The 26,921-nt window shown below is 41.8% G+C and overlaps 1 protein-coding gene across 2 annotated transcripts in view; it reads right to left on the bottom strand.

The window, feature by feature from the left end:
* The window catches only part of LOC134348500 (signal transducer and activator of transcription 1-alpha/beta-like), a 50,973-nt gene extending 24,780 nt beyond the window's left edge, over positions 1-26,193 (bottom strand). For both annotated transcript variants that reach the window (XM_063051971.1, XM_063051972.1), the window contains exons 1-11: positions 26,064-26,193; positions 11,398-11,526; positions 11,000-11,144; positions 9,532-9,630; positions 5,919-6,008; positions 4,763-4,841; positions 4,539-4,630; positions 3,791-3,942; positions 2,741-2,899; positions 2,162-2,254; positions 666-725 (exon numbers count right to left, since the gene is read on the bottom strand). In XM_063051971.1, the coding sequence (XP_062908041.1) occupies positions 666-725; positions 2,162-2,254; positions 2,741-2,899; positions 3,791-3,942; positions 4,539-4,630; positions 4,763-4,841; positions 5,919-6,008; positions 9,532-9,630; positions 11,000-11,144; positions 11,398-11,525 (1,097 nt within the window). In that variant the 5' untranslated portion in view covers position 11,526; positions 26,064-26,193. The remainder of the gene's footprint in view (positions 1-665; positions 726-2,161; positions 2,255-2,740; positions 2,900-3,790; positions 3,943-4,538; positions 4,631-4,762; positions 4,842-5,918; positions 6,009-9,531; positions 9,631-10,999; positions 11,145-11,397; positions 11,527-26,063) is intronic.
* Positions 26,194-26,921: the final 728 nt, after the last annotated feature.

Raw genomic sequence — 26,921 nt, 5'->3', positions numbered from 1 at the left:
CATTTAAAATACTGCAACTAAAGATGACCTCTTATTTTGTAAATATAATCATTTGCCAAGCCCTCATCCTTTTCTATTCTCTTCATACACTAAGTAGCCACTAAGTTTTGTATCTTCAACCCAAGATCCAAAATCTAGCTCCTCAAAATTACTAATAGCCCCCCCAAAAAAAAACTTGCTACATTCCCAACCCAAAAAAGAAATAGTTTATTCTTTCTACTAAGAATCTGCATACAAAATTCCCAAATAGTGCTGAGGCTCTACTTTACTTTCTATAACCTTATCAAAGTATTTCAGAAGTCCAAATCGATATCAAGTGGTTTCTACTTCCTCATTCTGCTAGTAATGACCTCAAAAAAGTTTGCCAAATTTTTTTTTTACTTCAGAAAACCCTGTTGGTTCTGCCCAATCTTACTACTATTTTCCAAAGTAACCCACGCTACTTCCTTAATAAAGTAGTAAAATGTTAACTCAATAGATTTGATATGGGCTGAATATACATGAATTACATCACCTGGTCAAATTTTGAAGCCAATACCCATTTCTATTAACCTTGCTGAAACATGACATTTACCACTCAAAAGAATAATGGATCATAACAATTCAAGTGTATCTGAAGATTATATTAGTCATGCAACTCGTTAAAATAATATGCATCTACTTACTTGTCAAATGATGCCTTTACACGCAGCTGATAGTTTAACTCTGGCAGTCTTACCAACAGCCTACAACAAGATAAAAAAATAATTTGAGCGAATTAGAAAAGGAAACCGAGCCTATGTGAATAAACTTGTCATGTTACTCATTGGCAGCAGGTTCTGTTTGTGTTATTTGCCTCCAGCATTTTAGACTACAGGGCATTGTTTAGTCTCCACTAGATAATACACCCAACAGTGTAAGGCTCCAAATTTTCTTTTAAAAAAACGTGCAGGAAAACATTCCCAGCTCACTGCTTCTTGTGCACCAAACTTTAGTCATTTTAAAAACATCTTGTACTACATTAATAATACAGTGAAAGTATCAACAGTGATCATAAAATATTGTAGATTTAAATAGGTTCATTTTAAGCCCATCGTTTTCAACCATTTCCACTTCAATCAGGTCATTGTTTTCAACACCTTAACACCTACCAAATGCTGCTTAGCGATTGATAAATGCTGGAGCCACTTCCTCAACTTGTATTCATACAGCACATTGAACAGAACACTTCCCAAATTGATTCAAACAAGCCACCAAGTCACTTAAACAAAATGCCAGTGAAGCTGATAAAGATCTTGGTCAAAGGAAGTAGATTTTAATATATAACACTGGAAAGCACTATACTGAACCAGAAGTCACAGGAGGGAATTCTGCAGCCTTTACATGTTGAAAGCATGGCGATCAAGGTGGAGCTTGTAAAGCACAAAACTCCGGAAATGGAGGCAAGCTAACAAGTTAAGGACTCAGAAGATTCAAGGTAATGACTTAAGCCTGGAATTTGGAACACTTTTAAATTTAAAACATGGAGAGAAGAAAACAGCATCTGATTAATTGCAGCCATATTAGGGCAGCTAGCATGAAGGGCATAGGTAAACCAGACTTAGTCCAAGCTAGGACAAGTGGTCGTCTAGTGAGTGAGACTTACAGATGGCAGAAGGCCAGCTACCACACTTGACTATTCAAGTCTGACAGGTAGTGGGCATAGAGATTTCAGTCTGGTTTAGCCCCCAGCAGTGGCCAGGAGGGATTCAGTCAGTAGCTAGGGAATCGGGTGGGGGGGGGGGAGCCAACAATGGTGTTAATATGTAGAATGAGAAACAAGCAATCTGACACAAGATGGTGGGGCAGAGCTAACAGCAAGCACGCAGAAATAGCATTTTCAGTAATGTCACTGAGATGCAAAACGGAGAAGGGAAATTGAAGAGAGCAGAGATATGTTTTTCACCGATCAATAAACAAAATAATGCACACAAAACTCTAGGCATGACTGGATAGATTAGGAATGTAATAAGAATGTTCAATAGAATTACTAACAAGGAAATGTTCCTGCCCATCTGTGGTTTTAAAGCAAGTAATGCTTACTTTTAAAAATGTTAGTAATAAACAATTCCTCCATCCTTCTGGGAAGCTGAAGTATGTCTTCATAAAGATATTATAAGATAGATAAACAAAAACAACTCACCTCAACTTAACAGTGAATTGTACACCAGTTTTTAAAACCATGGGTCTCTGTGGATGGGTTGGCATGCAAGGCTGTCTCTCCACTACAAAAGAGCTAAAATGCAGAGAAAATTAATGTTTAAATGATGACCATTTCAGAAATAGAGCAGCAGTTTTAAAGCAAAAAAAAAGACAATGACACAAGCTGCCAGTGCACACTGGCAGTTTATATGTACACAGCTTATTGAAGGGATGGCCTGAAAAAGGGAACAGCGATTGCCGGTAACAATGAACTTGCATTGAAGAGGACAATGCTCCATAAGCAAATTTCTGGATAATAAAAATCCATTAAGGTACGCATTTAATGCCAACACTTGCTCTAGTGATGAATAGGTCCATAGTCAACAAGAGTAAAATTGTTCTCCGCCAGAATCATGAAGTGGCTAATAGGAAATCAGTAGCCTCATCTTTGGTTACACCATGTAAAATTTCCCTTCTCCGTTTAGCCAACATCAGGAAATAAGGCTCATGTTTAATACTGAGAAAATTAAGATCAAAGTATTTAAGGAGCCAGACCACATCAAGAATCTGGAATTGTTACCTTTTAATAAGTGTGATGAACAAAGTATTGTATCTTTCCTCCAAGAATTGCTTTTTTTGAGTAATAGGATCATCGTCGTAGGAATATTTCTGCTCCAATTCTTCCAGTTTCTTTAATTGCTGCCGAACTTGCTGCAAACTTTCAGCCAGCAATGTAAACCTGAAAAACAACCATCACTAATTAAGGATGGTCAATTACTAATGGCTCTTGCTCAAAACCATTTGCAGAAGTCATGGAAATCAGATACATGGTCAGAACATTGACCAAACCACCAGAGACAGCACCAACCAGAGCTTACAAATCCACTCTTTTTGTACCTCAGATGCTGCCGAGGTGCCAGTGACCAAACTCAATTCACTCAATGTTCTAAAATACAAGCAACTGATACACTTGAAGGGAGGCAACCTTGATTCATAGGGCATTAGTCCACCTCCAAACTGCCAGAAACCTCAGCTCAAAGCAGCTAACAACTTGCCTTATGGAGTCAAGCATAATAGATCCAGCATGGCACCCCTTATATTGTGCATACAAGAACAATTTGCAAACCAAGGTTAAGTTTTACTATCTGAAACTAACATATAGTATTAATGGGAAATGAGAAATTAACATTGTTTTGGGGTGGTTAGAAGAGATCTCAATCAATCACTCCAGTATTTTCTGCAAGGTGAAGTATATATTAAAAAAAACACCTAGGACATTCTTCAACATGGAATTCAGAATGTGTTTACTGTATTTTAGTAACACAAGTAGAAAATACTGGAAGTACTCAACTGGTTACATAGCCTCTTCCCACAAGACGTGGGAAATCTACACCTGCTTGATCTGTTGAGTCAGCAATTTTTTTTTTTGCTTCTGGATTTCCAGTACCTACAGAATATTCTTTTTGGAGTAACCTTTGAATACAGGTAAATAGAAACACGTCATACAGTGTTACACAATTAAATTCTGCTGGCAAGTCTAGAATGCCATGTGGTTGAATTTAAAAGGATTGGGTGTTTGCAGTGAAATTTTGCACTAACAAAATTTGCACAGGTGTTTCTTGAAGCTCACCAGTGTTGTAGCTGGTCAAGACAGGTATTTGGAGGTCCTCCAATGCATGCAATTTGCTGTCTCCGTTTCCATTCCACCAACTCTTCATTGATCAGAAGACCTTCAATTTGTTCCACTTCATTCAACAAGCAGGCAGTTTCATTGATTACATCCTACAAAAATAATTAACACATCTGTTAGTAAAATGTTTCTTAAAAAAACCAAAGCTGCGCAAGAGATCAGAAATATTTATTTTTTTAAAAATGCATTGTTCAACATCGACAGATTTGGAAAATCATGTGCATCACCATACAAAAAAAAATTTCTAAGATAAACCAGAATGAGTTGTAGAATGGTGGTAGCTCATTCCACAGACGTTGTCTGAACAGGTAATAAAGATATATAAAAAAAAAAAATCAGCTTTGTCACATGTACATTGTAACATACAGTGTAATGCGTTGTTTGAGTCAAATCAAATCATTGCATTGCCAAGAGTTGTCATGAGTGCCCAGCACCTAATAGCATGCACAAAATGCATGAAATCTAATTGTATTTCTTTGTAAATTGGGAGGAAATTGGAGAACCCACAGAAACCTATGCTGTCACAGGGAAAAAGTGAAAATTCATAACAGATGGCAGGAAATAAACACCATTCTTAGAGCTGGCAGTAAAGCAATGCGCTAAATGCTACGCCACCATGCTGCCTGCAGTAATAAAAAAAAAGTATAAAATTAATATAAAGTAAAACATTAGCAAAACCACGGCTAACCTTTCGTTTCATATCCAGCTTCAGCATCATATTATGAAGATGGAGCTTTTCTTGTTTAATCTCATTTTGAGCCAAGCCATTCACTTCATGCTCTACCAATATAAAACAAAAAATATCAAATTAGGTTGAGGTCAGCAATAACCCTGAACAAAGTAAACATGCTGATTTTTTATAAATTCTTTTACAAGAACATCTGGTAAGCACATTAACTACAAATTTCTCACCTCGACTCTGCAAAGTTTTTGATCGGAAGTCAAATTCATCCTGAAGGTCCTCAAGAGATTTTATTTCTTGTTCAATCTCCTATAATCATAAAAAAAACAACAAACTTGTTTATATAGTACCTGTCACATGGTTTTGATGATTCAGGGCACTTTATAGCCAAATGTCTCTGCTGCAAGCAGAAAAATGACCAAGCAATTTGCAGAACATTCTCCACATAAAGGCACAAACACGAGGAATTCTGGAGATGCTGGAAATTCAAGCAACACACATCAAAGTTGCTGGTGAACGCAGCAGGCCAGGCGGCATCTCTAGGAGGAGGTACAGTCGACGTTTCAGGCCGAGACCCTTTGTCAGGACCCAGCTTCCTGACGAAGGGTCTCGGCCCAAAACACCGACTGTACCTCTTCCTAGAGATGCTGCCTGGCCTGCTGCGTTCACCAGCAACTTTGATGTGTGTTGCTCCACATAAAGGCCCCATATTGCACAAGAGGGAAAACTGGCTCATCCAAAAAATTCAGCAAACTTAACACTGCAACATTATTTGAGTTCTGGTGTAATGTATTCAAGTCTTAATGGATAACACACCATCTCATTCTAAGTAGCAAATACTTTGGTTAAGTGATTGCATTTAGGTCATTTATATTGCTGACAGGCAACAAAGACCAGCCAGGCCATAAGTGCACTCAATCCATTTATACAGTAATAAAAACAACACCAAAGCCTCAGGACTGATTCGAAGTTTTGTTTACACTTAAAGACTCCCACCAGTCCCCTCCTGCTCTTCTATAGATGCACTTTTCCTGGTGAGGTTAATGCCAATGTATTAATGCATTATGCAATCCAACTCCATGCACCCATTTTAAGAAAACCATTGTTACTCTGAGGTGGCTCAAAGTAGTTGAATCATTAATATAGTTCTATTCTTATATTTTGGCCTCGTTACCTTCCTACAATTCCTCTTGTAAGAAAGTAATGATAATAGAAAACTTTATTCTTCTCATGGAGTTTTCATCCTTTATCCAATCCTTCAGCACTATATCTTAGCACAAATTCAGAAGCCCACTCTAAAGTATTAGGTTATGAAGCGCAACTACCAAATTCTCAGACGCAAAGGATGCTAATTGGAATGATGTTGCATTGCAGATACATACATACCTGAACACTGCTTTTTACATTCTTCACTTTCAGATCTAATTGCTTCTGCTTGTCCAGAATTACGCCATTTTGGAAAGTACCAATATGATTCTAAAAATTAAAAACAAAGTTGCAGAACCAAAATCTGTAAGGAATGTTATAGTTTTATTGTTCCTTTGACAATCCTAGGAGAAACTGAGTGGGTGCCACCATTTTGCCGAAGAAACTACTACCAGAATTTTAGAACCACAGAATTTACAGCTAATAGTAAGTAGTTTGGAAAAAAAAGCATGCTCGAAATAAGGTGAGCAGCCTAACAAATCTACTTTGATAATCAGCATCTCAGAGAGCTTTTAAAAAAACTAATTCAACACTTTTGCTGCATTGATTTCAAAAAACAATCTCAATCTGAACTGGGAACAGGCAAAAATAAACAGGCTTTTATTCCACGTAAGTGTGGTACAAAAAGTGTTACAATTAAAACCAAGTCCAACAAAAACAGTTCATTCCAGTTGAGAAAGGACGAATAAGAAACTTTACTTAGTCTAAAGCTATTGCTTCGATTTCTCATTAAGTTTTCAATTTGGACATCAGTTGTCCTGAAGGTTGCAACCTATGCTAACTGAACTGGCAATTGGGAGATCAGTCCAAATTCTAGGTTTGCCAATGGAGAGAGTATTGAAACAAGACAAAAGGGGTTTGCGTTTTGCTGTCCGGATTTCTGGAAACTTATTCAATTAATACAGATATTCAGATCTTCACTCTGCCCCTAGATGTTCACCTTTTTAAAAATTATTTTAGATAGAACAACAAGGGGCACTAGCCACAACCACAGTTAGCAGCAGATGTGCCTCTCTGAAGAACACAGCTGAATGGACTACATCATCAGCCATACCTATCTTACAGACAGTAGATCAAGAGTTACATCTGGAGCCCAAGAGGTGGTTTCAGCTCAGGAGTATGCAGAATATTGATTCCTTATTGCCTACTTGTAGCTCTTTCTCCAATTTTAATATTTAATATTTTAGCGTTGTTTGGGTATTTGATCCCCCACAATATTCTGCATGGGAATTTAAACTGGAGGTGGCAGTATTTATTTATTTATTTATTTACACGAGGTACAGTTGCGAGCTCGACATCAACCCGGCATGGATCGAGAGTGCGCTTGGGAGCGGTCTGTCACTGGATCGAACACGGGAACCTCCGTTCTCGAGCCCAGCGCTGATCTCACTGCGTCACCAGCTGACCACGTTTATAAAAACACTACAAACCACATTCAGAACATGTAAACATCGATGGGTATTTAGCATGGTGCCTTTGAGAAAGCCTGCAAGGACAAGGCAGAAAACTAAATGCAGGTGAGCACAACAGTTGTGGGAAAGTTACTGGAGGGAATTTCAAGGGACAGAATCGACCTGCATTTGGAAAGACTAGAACCGATTACAGATACTCAACATGGTTTTTGTGAGTGGGGAAAATTATATCCCACGAATGAGTTTTTTAAAAAAATGACCAAAAGGATTGATGAGAGTGAAGCAGTAGACATCTTCTACATCAACTTTAGCAAACCCTTGACACAGTTCTACAGGATAGGCTGCTGTACAAGGTTAGATCAGCTGGGATCCAGGGTGGGTTTGCCAACTGGATTTAACATTAACTTGTTTTTGGGGGGGTGGGGGGAGGTTAACAGCTACAGAGAAGGGTTGTTTTCAGATTGGAGGCCTGTAACCCACAGTGTGCTGCAACACATTGTCCACTGATGCTCATCATCTATACTAATGATCTGGATGAGAAAACAAGCTTGGTTATCAAGATTGTGGAGGACACCAAAATAGGTGGTATAGTGGACAGTGAAGTTATTAATATTGTTACAGGATTTAGAATAACTGGGAAAGCAGGAAGGAATACCAGGTACAATTTGACTTGGACCACAAACAAGAGAGGCCTGATGAAGGGTCTCAGCCCGAGATGTCAACTGTTTACTCTTTTCCACAGATGCTGCCTGGCCTGCTGAGTTCCTCCAGCATGGTTTGTGTAATCTGACTTAGACAAGTGTTGGGAGTTTGTCAGGTTAAATCAGCATAGGACTTGCACAGTAAGTGGCAGAACCCGAGCACTGCAGAACAAAGAACCCTAGGGGTACAAGTACATAGTTCCCTGACAGTTGCAACATAGGTTGACAGGTTGGTGAAGGCAGCATTTGCCATGCTTGAGTGCAAGAGTTGGAATACCATGTACATTTGTAACATGCTGGTAAGACAACATGGAGTTCTGTGTGCGTTTCTGATCACCCAGCTTAAGGAAAGATGCTATTAAACTGGGAAGATTCACAAGCACATTACCAGGACAGGAGGGCTTGAATTACATGGAAAACCTGGAAAGGCTGAGGATTTTCCCCTAGAGCCTAGGAGGCCAAGGAGTGACCCAACAGAGGTGCACAAAATCATGAAGGGCCCTGATTGGTTGAATAGCCAGTCAGCCATTTTCCTAGTAAAGGGAAACCAAAAACTAGAGGGCATAGATACAAGGCGTGAGGAGGAAAAGTTATCTGGGAAATGAGAGACAAGCTTTTCCACAGAGAAGGTGCTGGCATTTGGAATAAGCTTCCAAATGAGTGGTAGAGCCAGGTGCAATTACAACATTTAGACAGATACATGGGTAGGAAATGCTTAACGAGTAAGAGCCAAATGCAAGAAAATGGGTCTAGCTCATGTAGAGAACTTGCTGAGAATGGACAAGTTGAACTAAAGGACCACTTCACTGCTGTCCAACTCTATAATGATCTCTGCTTTGTACAAGTGAATAACTAACCTTAATCATTACAGAATATAGAACCAAGACAATTTTGCACTATTATTTTGTTTTGTTCCAATTGTTTTCTTTCTTGTAAGAGCTGCACGTCAGTTTGTTTTTCTTGTAAACGCTGCTTATATCACAGCATGTGCCTGCGTTGCTACTGCAAATTTTGCATTGTACCCCACATGCATGTACTGTGCAGATGACAAACTCAACTTTAACCATCCGTATCTGCTCCATTGACCCCATTCATGTCAAGCTAAACTCAGCACTTCTATTCCTCTGCAAAGAGAACTAAGAGAAACCTAATAAGCCCGCCAAAGATCTATTCAATCCACTGATCTGTAGTCGTTTTGGAATCTGGACCTGTATGGCTATCATTTATATATGGACTTCTGTTGTGAATGCCCAGCAGCAGAGACATTCTTAGGGGAAGACTGCAGAATGTTGATATCATGCAAGACTGTACTTCCAAGCTGTAAAGTGTAGATTTGTACAAACATTGTGCTGAAATCGCTTCTATTGACAGACTAACACCACTTTACTACTTGGGCAGGGACAACAGTTTCATTTCTCCTACTGGCTGGGATTGAGATGATGTTGTTCTTGCAAGGTTCTCCTATCAGGAACTGAAAAGCTTTTCTTTGAGCAAGTTCACATGGGGATGGATCACCAAGTTGTTTTGTTTCAAATTAGTGAAATTGATAAATATTTTCTGCCTCTTTTTAAGAAATGAAAAAAAATCAAACTTTTGATGCCCATCATCCTAAAACAGGAAAATTTATTCAAAAAAAAAAAGAAACTTATTGGAGATGAGACATGTTCAAAGTTAAAGTACCTTTTCATCTTTTTGAGCATTTCCTAGAATTTTCTTTTCTTCATTCAGACTGTTTGATATGGTAAGTGCCATAAGAATGGGTTCTTCTTGAAAGAAGACCTGTAATAGAAATTAAGGATACATTATAAATAATTATAATTGTTTAGATATGGGAAGTAAACTTTCCTCAAAAAAGATGTTGTTAGACAAATCTCAATTATATTTAATCAATTACTTGTACAATACAAATGAGATTGTCACATTTTGGAAAACCCCAGTAATTTCCTGTATGCGATGTTTGCTCTTATTATCAGCAAGGTTCAAAAGACTTCTAAAACACAGAACCCAACCACTTTCTTTGCCAATAATGTTCATATTTGGTATATTTGTACATAGACCTATGCCTACTATTCAATTTACAAAAACACTGAAGTTGTAGAAGTTATTTTGAAGCTGCTCTTCATTCACATGGAACACTCCAGGTTCCATATCCATTATAAAATGCAAAACATTTGTCAAACAGAAAAACCAAATTACAGATCCAAGATGCATTCCAGTTTCAAGAATTAAAAAAAAACAAATTAAGTGTTGTAAACCAAACTAATAGTTTGCAGTAGACCTGGGTTTACTTCATTCCAAAGATTCAAAGTGCATTTACTATCAAAGAATGTACAAATTGTACAATCTTAAGACTTGTTTGCTTAATAGGCAGTTGCAAAGCAAGGAACCCACAAAAAAAAATACAACCAACCCCCAGTGCCCATAGAGAGAAAAAAAAATAAAAACAAATCATGCAAACAACAGAAGTGAATAGCAGCAGCATTCAAACCAAATCAAATCCTTGGATCCAAATCCCCAGAAAAACTAAAGAGTAGCTTGGTATCTAGTTCACCATTATTAGTGGGGGCAGGTCACTGCAAATTTGTTTAATATTCCATTAATTTATTTATTCAGTACACGTAACCAGTTTGGCTTTGTGCAAGGTACTGTTCTAAAAAATTAATCAGTCATCATTTTATGGATTAGCTTTATTTGTCACATGTACATTGAAACATACAGTGACACGTGTTGTGGGTGTCAAATCAGTGGGGATCGTGCTAGGCAGTCCCAATGGTTGCTACACTTCCAGATCCCACGCCCACAACTCACTAACCCTAACCATTGGGCATCGGAATGTTAGAGGAAACCCAAGCAGTCATGTGGAGAACTTACAAGTTCCATATAGTCAGCAGCAGTAACCAAACCCCAATCAGAGATCACTGGTGCTACAAATAGCATTACACTACTGTGCAGTCCCACTTAGAGTACCACCATCTTTAGTACACTTTACAGGCAGCAGCACATTACCAGAAGGCAAAATAAACCACTTATGTTATGTATTTTAAAAAAAAACTTGCCCTCCAAGTCTTGCTGAGAGCCCATTTAAACAAGTAGATCAGGCACCTAGTCCTAGTGTACAGGCACTTGTGACAGAGCTCCATTTCCATACCTGAAGATTACGTTTTACTTTTCTAATGTTGTGCTGAAGCAGAAAATTATTCTCCAAGGCAAATCGGCTGTATTGGTCATCCAACTGTGTCAACAGCTCATGGAACAGCACTGTGGCCAGTGAGTCATTGGTGGCAGCATGCTCCCTAAATAACAGAAGGGAAATGAAAATTTAGTAACTCATACTTAAGCTGTGAGGAAGAGCTGGTTTCAAACAATATTGCGGAAGTATCTGCTAATAAGACAAAAACTAACAGGCAGTAAATTAAGCACACTTATGTGGAATAAAAAGATGGGATATTAATTTTATAATAAAAATTGGGCAAGTGCAAATAAATCTATTTCATATCCCAGCTAGTTATCCTTCAATGACTGATTCAAATCAACAGGAGCACCTACCAATCTTTTGCCTCTAGCCACTGTGCAAGATATTGCCTGATCTCCATTGGAAAGTTGTCATCATACAGCTGGTCAACTTGCTCCAGGAATTTGGAGTCCAGCTGCTGTAGTTGGTACCACTGTGACATACTGCAGAGAAATTGTACAAACAGAATCGGGTTTATTATCACCGGCATGTGACGTGAAATTTGTTAACTTAGCAGCAGCAGTTCAACGCAATACATAATCTAGCAGAGAAAAAAAATAAAGTAAATCAATTATGTACATTGAATAGATTAAAACATACAAAAGCATAAATACTGTATATTAGAAAGAGTGAGGTAATGACCAAAGATTCCTTGTCCATTTACGAATCAGATTGCAGAGGGGAAGAAGCTGTTCCTGAATCACTGAGTGCGTGCCTTCAGGCTTCTGCACCTCCTAAATGATGGTAACAGTGAGAAAAGGGCATGCCCTGGGTGCTGGAGGTCCTTAATAATGGATGCTGCCTTTCTGAGACACCGTTCCCTGAAGATGTCCTGGGTACTTTGTAGGATAGCACCCAAGATGGAGCTGACTAGATTTACAACCACCTGCAGCTTCTTTCAGTCCTGTGCAGTAGCCCCTCCATACCAGACAGTGATGCAGCCTGTCAGAATGCTTTCCATAGTACAACTATAGAAGTTTTTGAGTGTATTTGTTGACATGCCAAATCTCCTCAAACTCCTAATAAAAGTATAGCCACTATCTTGCCTTCTTCATAACTACAGCAATATGTTGGGAACAGGTTAGATCCTCAGATCTTGACACTCAGGGACTTGAAACTGCTCACTCTCTCCACTTCTGATCCCTCTATGAGGATTGGTATGTGTTCCTTCATCTTACCCTTCCGGAAGTCCACAATCAGCTCTTTCATCTTACTGATGTTGAGTGCCAGGTTGTTGCTGTGGAACCACTCCACTAGTTGGCATATCTCGCTCCTGTACGCCCTCTCCTCACCACCTGAGATTCTACCAACAATGTTGTATAGTCAGCAAATTTATAGATGGTATTTGAGCTATGCCTAGCCGCACAGTCATGTGTATATAGAGAGCAGAGCAGTGGGCTAAGCACACACCCGAGGTGCGCCAGTGTTGATCGTCAGCAAGGAGAATATGTTATCACCAATCCGCAGAGACTATGGTCTTTCTTTCAAGGATCCAATTGCAGAGGGAGGTACAGAGGCCCAGGTTCTGCAACTTCTCAACCAGGATTGTGGGAATGATGGTATTAAAAGCTGAGCTATAGTAGATGAGCAGCATCTTGACATAGGTGTTTGTGTTGTCCAGGTGGTCTAAAGCCCTGTGGAGAGCCATTGAGATTGCATCTGCCGTTGACCTATTGTGGCAATAGGCAAATTGCAATGGGTGCAGGTCTTTGCTGAGGCAGGAGTTCAGTCTAGTCATGACCAACCTCTCAAAGCATTTCATCACTGTAAATGTGAGTGCTACTGGGCGATAGTCATTAAGGCAGCTCACATTATTCTTGTTAGGCACTGGTATAATTGTTGCCTTTTTGAAGCAAGTGGGAACTTCTGCCCGCAGCAGTGAGAGGTTGAAAATGTCCTTGAATACTCCCGCTGGTTGGGTGGCACAGGTTTTCAGAGCCTTCCCAGGTACTCCATCGGGACCTTCTGCCTTGCGAGGGTTCACTCTCTTAAAGGCAGCCTAACATCAGCCTCTGAGTCGGAGATCATAGCTGTGGTTGTGTTCTCCCTTTCAAAGCGTGCACACGAAGTGTTGAGTTCAGCTGGTATTGAAGCACCGCTTTGTTGGAAGTAATGTCTTGCAGACCCTGCCAGAGTTGCTGCGCATCTGATATTGCCTCCAACCTCGCTCGAAGTTGTCTCTTCGCCCTTGAAATAGCCCTCCGCAAATCATACCTGGTTTTCCGGTCCAGGCCTGGGTCGCCAGACTTGAAGGCCACAGATCCAGCCTTCAGCAGATGACGTACCTCCTGGTTCATCGACAGCTTTTGGTTTGAGAACGTACAGCAAGTCTTTGTGGGCACACACTCATCCACACAGGTTCTGATGAAGTCAGTAACAACTGCAGCATACTCATCCAAGTTCGAAGATGTAGCCCTGAATACAGTCCAGTCCACCGATTGAAAGCAGTGCAGTGGACGCTCCTGTGCTTCCCTTGTCCATACCTTCTTGGTCCTCATTGCTGGTGCTGCAGTCTTCAGTCTCTGCCTATATTCAGGGAGTAGAAGTACAGCCAGATGATCAGACTTCCTGAAGTGAGGGCGTGGAATAGCACGGTAGGCATTCTTGATGTTGGTGTAGCAACGGTCCAGTGTGTTGTTTTCTCTGGTATTGGAAGTGATCTGTTGATGGTAGTTGCTTAGCCATTTCCACCCCTCCCCCCCCCCAGACTGGCCTGGTTAAAGTCTCCCAAAACAACGGTGAAAGTGTTAGGGTATGCTGTTTCGTGCATGTTGATCCCATTACTCAGATCATCTAAAGCCTGCTTGACATTGGCCTGAGGTGGAACGTAAACTGCTACCAAAATGACCCCAGAGAAGTCCCGTGGTGGGTAAAAAGGCAAGATTTTAAACACCTTTTAAAATCAAAGTATCACTCTAAAGCACACCTCATACTATAATGGCTGAAGCTTTGATTTTGTTTCTTCCCCACCCCCCTCACCCAAAATCAAGGTGAGAAATATCAGGAGGCAAATTTCCCCATTCCAAATCAGAGATCATTATTTTCTGAGACAAACTTGCTCAATGGTACCCTATACTTCTTGGCTCCAACTTGAGTAAAGTGACTGAACAGTTAACATTCGATCCAGACCCCGCAGCCTTGTAACTGCTCAGGAGCAATTGCATTAAACAGCCAGGCGTGCTGTGGAGCACTCTCAAGGAACTGGATGAGATCAACTACAACCCTTTCATGCAGGCATCTCATCTGAAACAACAAAACCACCACTTAAATCTGGATTGAGAGTAAACCCACACCCAGCCCATCTCTCAAATCCAGTTCAGCCATTCATGTTTCAACATTAAGCTCTGCATCTCACATGGTGCTCAGGACGTGTTCCAAGGAACACGAGCATGAACAGGGATTATTATACAGGAGGATATGCATTACTCTGCACCCTCTCCCTCCACTCTGGGAACCCAGTGGAAACTCCTGCCCTCCCAGCTGCTCCCCACTGCCACAGCAGGAACCAGTTGTAAATCCAGTAAGGAATTGGTCACGGCTCACAGCTCCAGCTGCTGTTAGGCAGACTGGGAGGGAGATTGAAAGTCTAGCCGCGTGGTGTCATAACTGCCTCTTAATCATTGTCAGCAAGACTAAGGAGCTGATTATGGACTTCAGGAGAAGGAAACCAGGTGCCCGTGAGCCAGACCACATGGGAGGATCTGAGGTATGGAGAGTCAGCAGCTTTAAATTCCTCAATGTTATTTCAGAGGACCCGTCTTGGGCCCAGCATGCAAGTACCATTACAAAGAAAGCATGGCAGCATCTCTACTTCCTTTGGAGTTTGCAAAGATCTGGAATGACATCCAACTTTGGAAAAACTTCTACACCCGTGTAGTGGAGAGTATGTTGACTGGCTGCATCACAGCCTGGTACAGAAACACCAATTCCCTTGAAATCTTACAAGAAGTAGTGGATACAGCCCAGTCCATCACAGGTAAAGCCCTCCCCACCATTGAGCACATCTACACAAAACTCTGTTGAAGGAAAGCAGCATCGTCATCTCACTGCTGCCATCAGGAAGGTGGTACAGAAACCTCTGGGCTCGCACCACCAAGTTCAATAGTTATTACCCCTCAACCATCAGGCTTTTGAGCCAAAAGGGATAACTTCACTTGCCCCATCATTGAAATGTTTCCACAACCAATGGACTCACTCTCAAGGACACTTCTTCTCATGTTCACGATATATACTGCCCATTTATTATTGATTTCTTTTTATTTTTGTGCAGTTTATCATCTTTTGCTCACTGGCTGAACACCCAAGTTGATGCGGTCTTTCATCGATTCTATTTTAGTTATTATTCTATAATGGATTTATTGAGTATCCCTGCAATAAAGTGAATCTCAGGGATATATGACTCAGGTACCTTGATAATAAATTTACTTTGAACTGGAGGCTAGGAGTTTAGCCACTCAGCACCAAGGTGTGGGCAACTGCTGGTGACTAGCAGTACCTCTGGTCTCTGTCATTATCATCTGTCGGATGTAATGGAAGTCAACTTTCCCTCCGTTTAACTGTATTGCTCTTTTCAGCAAAGTGATGGCAACAGATTCTAGAAAGAATTCCCATTCAATTTTAGGAAAATAGAACAAGTAAGGATTCTCCCTGTGCCTATGCCAGTGTTGGCATGTGGTAGATCCAAATTAATTTTGTCTCCTGTACGTCGAAACAGGCTGGGGACAGCCTACAAGTCTTGCTATCCTTTCAGTGCCAGCACAACATGCCTACAACTTAGTAACACTAACTTGAACGTCTTTGCAATGCGGGGGGGGGGGGTGCGGAGAAACAAATCACCCCTAGAAAATACACAGAGTTATGGGGAGAACGTACAATCTCCTTAGAAGCTGGGATTGAACCCTGATCTTACAGCTTGCACTGTAAAGCGCTTCAATAACCACTACACTACAGGCTCTCCCTCCATCACTTAGCAGCTGTGAAATGGAAAACAAACTCCAAAAGAAGCAGGGTAGAAGTTACTGATCACAAATGCAACTTTTTCGTCTGACCAACTACACATGGCACGGAATCCATTTGAGATGAGATTGTTTGAGGTGCCCAAGTTTCAAAAACCAAGTTGGTACAGGGAAAAGTACTTCATCAAAACTGGGTGTCAAGGTGCCAATGAATAACTGGGGTGCGAAGTGCCACACCAGGGACATTTCACCGCATTACTGCTGCTTGTGGTACTAGGTGACAAATGCCAAAGAAATCAAAAGTGCATTTTTCCATTATCAGTTTATAGATAATTTAATTGAAACACTGTCAGCAGATTTGTAGCCTACTCAGAGGACAGGTTGATCACAGTAAGCCGCTGCAAAACAAAAAAAAAATGTTGAAACAAATACCTGTTCATAAAAACGTCCTAACAGCACCAGCCAGACTTGGAACCAGGTGGCAAGCCTCAAGAGTGGTAGGAACAAAAATAACAGGACAAAGCCCCTTGTGGAAGGCTAGTCTGAGTGGTTAGATCACATGGGATCCAGGGAAAAGTAGGCTAAAAGGATACATAACTGGTAACCAATGCCCTTGAACGAAATAGCCTACAAAAGTAGTGGATACAGCCCAGTCCATCACAGGTTAAGCCCGCCCCACCATTAAGCACATCTACACAAAGCGCTGTTGCAGGAAAGCAGCATCCATCAAGGGCCCCACCATCTGGGCCATGCTCTCTTTTTGTTGCTGCCATCGGCAAGGCACGGAGCCTCAGGACTCACACCACCAAGTTCAGGAACAATTATTACCCATCAACCATCAAGATCTTGAACCAGAAGAGGCAACTTCACACATTGCTTGCCCCTTCACTAAACTGCTCCCACAAACTACGGACTCACTTTCAAGAACTCTTCATCTCATGTTCTGACATCTATTACATCATTTTCTTTTTGTATTTGCTCAGTTTACCTTTTGCACATTGGTTGTCCATTCTGTCAGGTCTAATCTTCCACTGACGCTATCGCGTTTCTTGTAGTTACTGCGATTTCCCATTAGAAAATGAATCACAAGGTTGTATATGGTGACACATGTACATTATTAAAAAATTTACTTTGAACTTTGATAGCAGGGCACAGAGGGCACCTATAACTAGTGGTATGCCACAGGGATTAGTGCTGGAACCATCACTGTTTATTAAGTGGCAAACAATTTGGATGAGAATGTACAAGGTATTGTTCCTAAGTTTACAGATGCACTAAACTAGGTGGCATTGCAGATAGTGAAGGAAAAAAAAAGGATTATGGCCAGCTGGTGACATGGGCCAAGGAATGGCAAATACAAGATACCGCACTTTCAATGTACGGTAGGGGTTGCTGTAGGACAGAGGGACCTAGGAATACAAATATAAAAGTTCCCCGAAAGCTGTGTCGTGGTTAGATGATGTTTGGCAGACTGGCCTTCATCAGCCAGGGCAATAAGTGCCGGAGCTGGAAGATCATGTTGTAGCTGTACGAGGTATTAGTGAGCCTGCACCTGGAGTATTGGGCATTTTTACTTAAATACACGCTTTACAAGAAGGATGGCATTAAACTGGAAAGAGCACAAAGGATATTTACCAGCATGTTGACAGGACTGAGGGCACAGGTTAGAGTGAAAATTTGGCAGGCTATTAATTTACTCCTTGGTGCTTAGGGGACCTTAAAAGCATACAAAATCATGAGGAACATAGAAAAGGTCATCGTCATTTCTGCCGTGAATGAGAATCAAAAACTAGAGGGCATCAGTTTAAGATAGAGGGGATAGATTAAAAAGAGATCTGAGGAGCAAATTCTTCATGCAGACAGTAACATACATGTGGAACAAGCAGCCCGAGGCAGGTTACAATAACAACATTTAAAAGACATTTGGTCAGGTACCATGATAGGAAAGGTGGAGACAGGTGTGGGTCAAAGGGGCTGGCGTAGATGGGATCTTGGGCAGGTTATGCTGAAGTATGTTTGTGACATTTTTACTACTCAAGGAAGACTACTGGAAGATGGGCATCTGAACATCCAGACTGGATATCGACCAGAAAAGTCACAACTTTTTTTTTTATTAAAAAGTGCTCTACACAGAGAGCCTTTATCCAGGATTTTCTCCCTGTATGGATTTCACTAATCAGCACTGGACCCCTCAGTAAATTTAGGAGCTACCCCCTTTCCAACATCAGTCAAAATATCTTGCTGCTGTCTTTCCGGGAACTGCTGCACAGCAGCCCTATTCAGTGCCGGGTTCTCTCAACAAAGGCGCAGGTCACATTTTAGCAGAACGGTATAAACTTCCTAACTGAAGGGCACTTGTAGAAACAGAACCCAACCTGGATCTATGGACTACCTGTAACCTATTTCACATAGTTCTCATCTCTATCAGACAAGTCCCAGTGCTTCCAGAGTTCATCTCTTCACTCACACATATATCTCGACAGGCTACTTGCAAGCTTCTGCAAACCTAACTTCAATCATGTTGTCCTGCTGCCCATGATAATCCGCTGCCTCCCATCTCCACACAATAAGATCACCAGATCTCCTTTCTGTTCCTCGACTCCGACATCCACCCAGTCCTTTTCCACTGGCACCATCTACGTGCCCCATGCTGAAGAGTTGAAACCACAAAGCAGATGGACAATTGTGACACCAGTCAATGGCACTTTCTGTAATTATGTCTCCAAGGCACAAGAGAATTCCCATATTGTGCAGGATAAGCAGTTCACACCTCTGAAGGTGCTTCAATTTATCAAATTGACTGAATTCACAGATGAAAGAGTAATCCCATAATAATTTGTTTTACTTTTTGATTGCCCATTACCACCATCCCCTCTCTCAACACCAATGTTCATTTAAGCCTACCAGAACTACTCCATTCTGTAATATCCTTTTAAACTTGCATTCATAAACCAACTTTTTACCTCAAGGTTTCCCCAAACTACAGTGCTGTCAATTAACTAGCTTTGAATTGTCATCACCGGTGTAAGAGATGACAAATCCAGATACGCATTTACAAATTATCTGCTTAAACACTCCACAGTATTTGTAAAGCTCTGTGAGCTATTAATGAAATAATTGTTAAATAAGTACTATTAAATTCATCCGTTAGTCTTGCGAGACCATGGATCTCCATCTGGAAAGTCTTCACTCTCCAGAGCGCAGGCCTGGGCAAGGTTGTATGGAAGACCAGCAGTTGCCCATGCTGCAAGTCTCCCCTCTCCACGACACCAATGTTGTCCAAGGGAAGGGCATTAGGACCCATACAGCTTGGCACCAGTGTCGTCGCAGAGCAATATGTGACTAAGTGCCTTGCTCAAGGACACAACACATTCCCTCGGCTGGGGCTCGAACTCACGACCTTCAGGTAGCTAGTCCAATGCCTTAACCACTTGGTCACGTGCCCACAAATAAGTACAAGCTAGATTTATTCTATTTTTTTCAGAAAAAAAACCAAAATTTTTCAACGGTTCTTGTTTCAGTCAAAGCAAGTAGCTGAAGAAGTGAGCGGAAGAATTCGGGTCGAAAAAGTCATTTTTTTTTAAAAAACTGCTCGGGGAGAAGGGTCTGCACTGCGCAGGTGCGTGACGTAGCGCGCCAAGGTTTAAAAAGCAGACCACCATATACAGCGGCCATCGTCGGAGTGGACTGAGTCAGAGTGGGGCGGCTTTGGCTCAAACAGGCTTCGGCGAGAACAGGTAGAGGCCAGGCCAGGTTCTGGTAAGTTTTCTGTTCAGATTGTCTAGCGTAGAGAGAATGCCAGGCAGGATGTTGGAATGCTCCTCTTGCAGGATGTGGGAAGTCAGGGAGCCCTCCGGTGTCCCTGACAACGACACCTGCAGGAAGTGCATCCAGTTGCAGCTTCTAACAAACCGCGTTAGGGAACTGGAGCAGAAGCTGGATGACCTGCGGATCATTCGGGAGAATGAGGAGATTATAGATCGTAGCTACAGGGAGGTAGTTACGCCAAAGGAGCAGAGGACAGGAAATTGGGTCACTGTCAGTCAAGGGAAGGGGAAGGGGAAAGGGCAGGCAGAGCAGGGTTCCCCTGTGGCCATTCCCCTCAACAACAAGTGTACCGCATTGGATACTGTTGGGGGGGATGACTTACCTGGGACTAGCTGCAGTAGCCGGATCTCTGGCACTGAGTCTGGCTCTGTAGTGCAGAAGGGAGGGGGGAAAAAGAGGAGAGCGGTAGTGATAGGGGGCTCGATAGTTAGAGGTGCAGACAGGAGGTTCTGTGGTCGTGACAGAGAATCCAGGACGGTTGTTGCCTCCTGGATGCCAGGGTCAAGGATATCTCTGATCGACTGCATGACATTCTGAAGTGGGAGGGTGATCAGCCGGATGTCGTGGTGCACATCGGTACCAATGACATAGCAAGGAAGAGTGAGGCGGTCCTGGAGAGTGAGTATAGAGAGCTTGGTAGGAAGTTGAAAAGCAGGACCTCAAGGGTGGTAATCTCAGGATTGCTACCTGTGCTATGTGCCAGTGAGGGTAGGAATAGGATGCTCTGGAGGATGAACAAGTGGCTGAGGAACTGGTGTAGGGAGCAGGGTTTCAGATTTCAGGATAATTGGGACCTCTTCTGGGGCAGGTGGGACCTGTACAAGAGAGATGGGTTACACTTGAACTACAGGGGGACCAATATCCTTTCAGGAAGGTTTGTTAATGCTATTGGGGGGGCTTTAAACTAGATTTGCAGGGGGATGGGAACCACAGTACCAGAGCTGACAGTGTGGCTGGGGTGAAAATAAGTAATGTTAAAAGTTCAAGTAAATCCACTAACAGAAAGGTTGTGAGTGGTGGTAAAAATCTTCTGAGGTGTATATATTTCAATGCTAGGAGTATTGCAGGGAAGGCGGATGAGTTGAGGGCGTGGATTGACACGTGGAATTATGATGTTGTAGCAATTAGTGAAACTTGGCTACAGGAGGGGCAGGACTGGCAGCTTAATATTCCAGGGTTCCAATGTTTCAGATGTGATCGAGGCAGAGGAATGAAAGGTGGGGGAGTAGCATTGTTTGTTAGGGAAAATATTACAGCAGTGCTCAGGCAGGACAGATTAGAGGGCTTGTCTACTGAGTCCTTATGGGTGGAGCTGAGAAACAGGAAAGGTATGGCCACATTAGTGGGATTGTATTACAGACCACCCAATAGTCAAAGAGAATTGGAAGTGCAAATCTGCAGAGAGATAGCAGGCAACTGCAGGAAACAAAGTTGTGGTGGCAGGGGATTTTAATTTTCCATATATTGATTGGGTCGCCCATACTGTTAGGGGTCTAGAAGGTTTAGAGTTTGTAAAATGTGTTCAGGAAAGTTTTCTAAATCAATATATAGAGGGACCAACTAGAGGGGATGCAATATTGGATCTCCTGTTAGGAAACGAGTTAGGACAAGTGACAGAAGTCTGTATAGGGGAGCACTTTGGTTCCAGTGATCATAACACCATTAGTTTCAACTTGATCATGGACAAGGATAGATCTGGTCCTAGGGTTGAGGTTCTTAACTGGAAGAAGGCCAAATTTGAAGAAATGAGAAAGGATCTAAAAAGCATGGATTGGGACAGGTTGTTCTCTGGCATGAATGTGATCGGTAGGTGGGAAGCCTTCAAAGCAGAAATTTTGAGAGTGCAGAATTTGTATGTTTCTGTCAGGATTAAAGGCAAATTGAATAGGAATAAGGAACCTTGGTTCTCAAGGGATATTGCAACTCTGATAAAGAAGAAGAGGGAGTTGTATGACGTGTATAGGAAGCAGGGAGTAAATAAGGTGCTTGAGTATAAGAAGTGCAAGAAAATACTTAAGAAAGAAATCAGGAGGGCTAAAAGAAGACATGAGGTTGCCTTGGCAGTCAAAGTGAAGGATAATCCAAAGAGCTTTTACAGGTATATTAAGAGCAAAAGGATTGTAAGGGATAAAATTGGTCCTCTTGAAGATCAGAGTGGTCAGCTATGTGCGAAACCAAAGGAAATGGGGGAGATCTTAAATAGGTTTTTTGCATCTGTGTTTACTAAGGAAACTGGCATGAAGTCTGTGGAATTAAGGGAAACAAGTAGTGAGATCATGGAAACTGTACAGATCGAAAAGGAAGAGGTCCTTGCTGTCTTGAGGAAAATTAAAGTGGATAAATCCCCGGGACCTGACAGGGTGTTCCCTCGAACCTTGAAGGAAACTAGCGTTGAAATTACAGGGGCCCTGGCTGAAATATTTAAAATGTCGCTGTCTACAGGTGAGGTGCTGGACGATTGGAGAGTGGCTCATGCTGTTCCGTTGTTTAAAAAAGGGTCGAAAAGTAACCCGGGAAATTATAGGCCAGTAAGTTTAACGTCGGTAGTAGTTAAGTTATTGGAGGGAGTACTAAGAGACAGAATCTACAAGCATTTGGATAGACTGGGACTTATTAGGGAGAGTCAACATGGCTTTGTGCGTGGTAGGTCATATTTGACCAATCTATTAGAATTTTTCGAGGAGGTTACCAGGAAAGTGGATGAAGGGAAGGCAGCGGATATTGTCTACATGGACTTCAGTAAGGCCTTTGACAAGGTCCCGCATGGGAGGTTAGTTAGGAAAATTCAGTCGCTAGGTATACATGGAGAGGTGGTAAATTGGATTAGACATTGGCTCGATGGAAGAAGCCAGAGAGTGGTGGTAGAGAATTGCTTCTCCGAGTGGAGGCCTGTGACTAGTGGTGTGCCACAGGGATCAGTGCTGGGTCCATTGTTATTTGTCATCTATATCAATGATCTGGATGATAATGTGGTAAATTGGATCAGTAAATTTGCTGATGATACAAAGATTGGAGGTGTAGTAGACAGTGAGGAAGGTTTTCAGAGACTGCAGAGGGACTTGGACCAGCTGGAAAAATGGGCTAAAAAATGGCAGATGGAATTTAATACTGACAAGTGTGAGGTATTGCACGTTGGAAGGACAAACCAACGTAGAACATACAGGGTTAATGGTAAGGCACTGAGGAGTGCAGTGGAACAGAGGGATCTGGGAATACAGATACAAAATTCCCTAAAAGTGGCATCACAGGTAGATAGGGTCGTAAAGAGAGCTTTTGGTACATTGGCCTTTATTAATCAAAGTATTGAGTACAAGAGCTGGAATGTTATGATGAGGTTGTATAAGGCATTGGTGAGGCCGAATCTGGAGTATTGTGTTCAGTTTTGGTCACCAAATTACAGGAAGGATATAAATAAGGTTGAAAGAGTGCAGAGAAGGTTTACAAGGATGTTGCCGGGACTTGAGAAACTCAGTTACAGAGAAAGGTTGAATAGGTTGGGACTTTATTCCCTGGAGTGTAGAAGAATGAGGGGAGATTTGATAGAGGTATATAAAATTATGATGGGTATAGATAGAGTGAATGCAAGCAGGCTTTTTCCACTGAGGCAAGGGGAGAAAAAAAACCAGAGGACATGGGTTTAGGGTGAGGGGGGGAAAAGTTTAAAGGGAACATTAGGGGGGGCTTCTTCACACAGAGGGTGGTGGGAGTGTGGAATGAGCTGCCAGACGAAGTGGTAAATGCGGGTTCTTTTTTAACATTTAAGAATAAATTAGACAGATACATGGATGGGAGGTGTATGGAGGGATATGGTCCGTGTGCAGGTCAGTGGGACTAGGCAGAAAATGGTTCGGCACAGCCAAGAAGGGCCAAAAGGCCTGTTTCTGTGCTGTAGTTTCTATGGTTTCTATAATAAAATTACTAGTTTAACATTTTATACAACCATTTCTGCTCCCCGAGTATGTCGGCTCACAGAACTATCCTAACCTCCTGTTAAATTTTCACCACACATTCCCATCCATAACCAATTCCTCTGCTCACCTACACGCAAGGAGCAAATCACAAGTGTTCATTAACGCAAAAAATCTGAACACATAAGCCAAATTTATTTATTTCATTCAGATAGGACTTGACCCTATAATCCGAGTACGAGACTATGTTACCTATGAGTATGAGACTAAGTCACTGCTTACACTGAAGGAAAAGCACTTGTAAATAGTTACAGAAATTCCTGGCTCACTGCGGCAATTAGACCCTTAAACAATAAAGCCACTAGGCCAAGACTCACTGCAACAGTATGCGGTTAGTAAAACTGCTATATCTCAACTCCAGTGAAATTAAAATCCAAAAGCCAGTTGGACATCCAATATGCCATGCAAGCAAGTGTCCAAAAGTATTTTGTATGTGGAAAGGTAAAATTCACATTGATGCACGTTTACACAACAAAACTTTAATGCTGGGAAGAAACATTCATCAGGTTTGGGAGAAAGTTTTAAACAAGTTAATATTCAATGATTCTTCTTTACTTCTACTCTTCCCAGAGATACAGGCAATCCCGCTCCTTCTAATGGTTTCAGCATTTGCAGCTTTTTTTATTAACTTAATATTTTTATCATTTGTTAGCTCTGTAATCCTCTTTGGTTTCAGCCAGCCACCGAAAAAAACAAGATCAGATTTATTAATTAAATGCCTTACACAACGTAACATTTTCTGTTCTGCAGCAGAATTATAAAAGTACACTGGTGAGAATCTGAAACTTGCTTTTAAACTTCTGACTTATCCTTGCAGTTTTTAAGAACCTTTAACTTTCACAGCAACTTAACCTATGACTGCCATTCATGACACCTCTTACAGTAAGAAATTTTCATCCACAGTGCTGTGCTAAGAAAAAATAAAAGTATTTTTAAAGCCAGTACACTTATTTTGCAAGGGTATTTATTTGCCATTTTTGTTTCTGGTGGGAGCTTCTCTACAAAATCCTCAATTTCCACTTCCCTGCTCCACGTCTCTAACAGAAGAGGTGCAAGGCGCTCCTTCCCTCCTTAGACCGCAGATCACCCTCGGGTAAGGTGCAGTATCTACTTAGCCCACGCTTCCCAACCATAGTGCATATCACAAGCAACACAAATCAAAGTTGCTGGTGAACGCAGCAGGCCAGGCAGCATCTCTAGGAAGAGGTACAGTCGACGTTTCAGGCCGAGACCCTTCGTCAGGACGTCCATGTTATGCGACCACTGAAGCCAGACAGTATTGCTAATAGCTGGAGTCGCCCGTCTTGTAAAGACACTGCTCAGAAGGCGATGGCAAACCACTTCTGTAGAAACTTGCCTAGAACAATCATGATCATGGAAAGACCATGAGCGTCCACGTTATATAAACACATAACAAACGGACGATGCAGGGGTACCCTATCATGGAAGGGCATAGGGGGTGGGGGAGAAGACACGACAAGATAAAGCTTTAAACTTTGTTCTCACTAATCTAAGCCATGTTTTTTTTTTAAAAACCACAGATCCCAATATTTTTCAAGGATACATTCATAGTTTTTAAACAGGCCTTTTCCCTCTCAAATTATGACCCATTTCCTGAAAAATAATTAACCTTCAAGTTTCAGCAGACGCGTCACTGGGGTATCAACAATTCCAAAATTATAAATACACACTTCCTGAGAGAAGTAGTAGAACAGATACTTCAAGGATAACTTAAAAACTGGTGGAGTCCGATATATTGTTGGGGGGGGGCTGCTGAAACTGGAAATGAAATAGCAAAGACAAATCCTTGACCCCCTTCTCAAAATATCACCCTTCAAAAAAAAACATCAATATCGATTATGAATTTCCAGTACTTATTCTGCGTCCCCCTCATCGGGCAGCAAATTTACATCCGCAATGCTGATGCAAAATGACATTTCATCATAGTTGTCTCCATCAACTTTAACCGGCTCTTTCCTATTCAATTACTAGTATGTGCAACACCTGTTCCCACACCTTTCATAAACTAATCCAACCATCCCCTCAATGCTGCGCAATGTACATAAACGACAAAAAAGAACACTAACTCATAAGAAGTGACTTTTGTTAAGGTTTGAGCCTTTTAAATCGAGTCCTTGTATACAGTCAGGGACATTCCACCCAGCAGCAGACTAGCACTATTGTCTGGGTCGAATAAGAGAAGGAGCAGAAAAATGCCAGTCGACTTACGTCTAATCCGATCAGGTACCACACCAGCGCACCCGTCCAAAATCGAAACACAAGCTGCAAAGTGCCCGTTCGCGCGGCAGTCGACCATAAATACGGAAGCACACGTTCAGAGTGCCCAGTCCGACCCCCACAACTCTCTTGACAGAGTCCTCACTCGACCAATCACTGGCTGGTAGGAGCAGGCGGGCCAATGGGCATGCGGCAGAGGCGGGGCTTAGGGGCAGGCGCTGAGCCCTTCTGCAGCCCGCGGAATGCTGGCGAACGGAGGGAGTTTGAGGGAAGAGCAGCACGTGGTTTCCGAGAAGCTGCGAAACAAGAACTGTACGCGTACATTGCAGGAAAGCGAAAATCGAAAGCAAAGATACGCTGGTTATGGGGTGGAGCAAAGTGTCGCTGGCTGCGCTAGTCATCAAGTGAAAATACAGAGTCGAAGAGGCAGGATATAGTTTATGCTCATAGAAGGAATTTTTTTTGTTTTTCTTTGCACGATTTCTGGAAGATGATCAATGCCTAATTGGAAATAAAGACTTACTGATTTAAAATTTGCACCCACTTACTTATTTTTTTCTAAGGGGGCAAGACCACCAGGAGAGCAAATGGGCAAATAATGGAATTAAAATCAAGCTTAATATCATTGGCATATGTATTAAAATATATATATTTAAAATTAAATAGTGCAAAAAGAGCAAAAAAAGAATGAGATAGTGTTTCATTGTTTATTCAGAAATCTGATGGCAGAGGAGAAGAAGCTGTTCCTGAAACATTGAGTGTGTGTCTTCAGGCTCCTCTACCTTCTCCTTCCTGGAAGCAATGGGAGGGGGACATATCCTGGGTGATGGGAATCCTTTATGATTGATA

This window comes from Mobula hypostoma, chromosome 6, assembly GCF_963921235.1.
Source record: "Mobula hypostoma chromosome 6, sMobHyp1.1, whole genome shotgun sequence".
In the NCBI taxonomy this organism is placed as follows: Eukaryota; Metazoa; Chordata; class Chondrichthyes; order Myliobatiformes; family Myliobatidae; genus Mobula; species Mobula hypostoma.
This window is presented reverse-complemented; position numbering and strand designations above follow the sequence as displayed.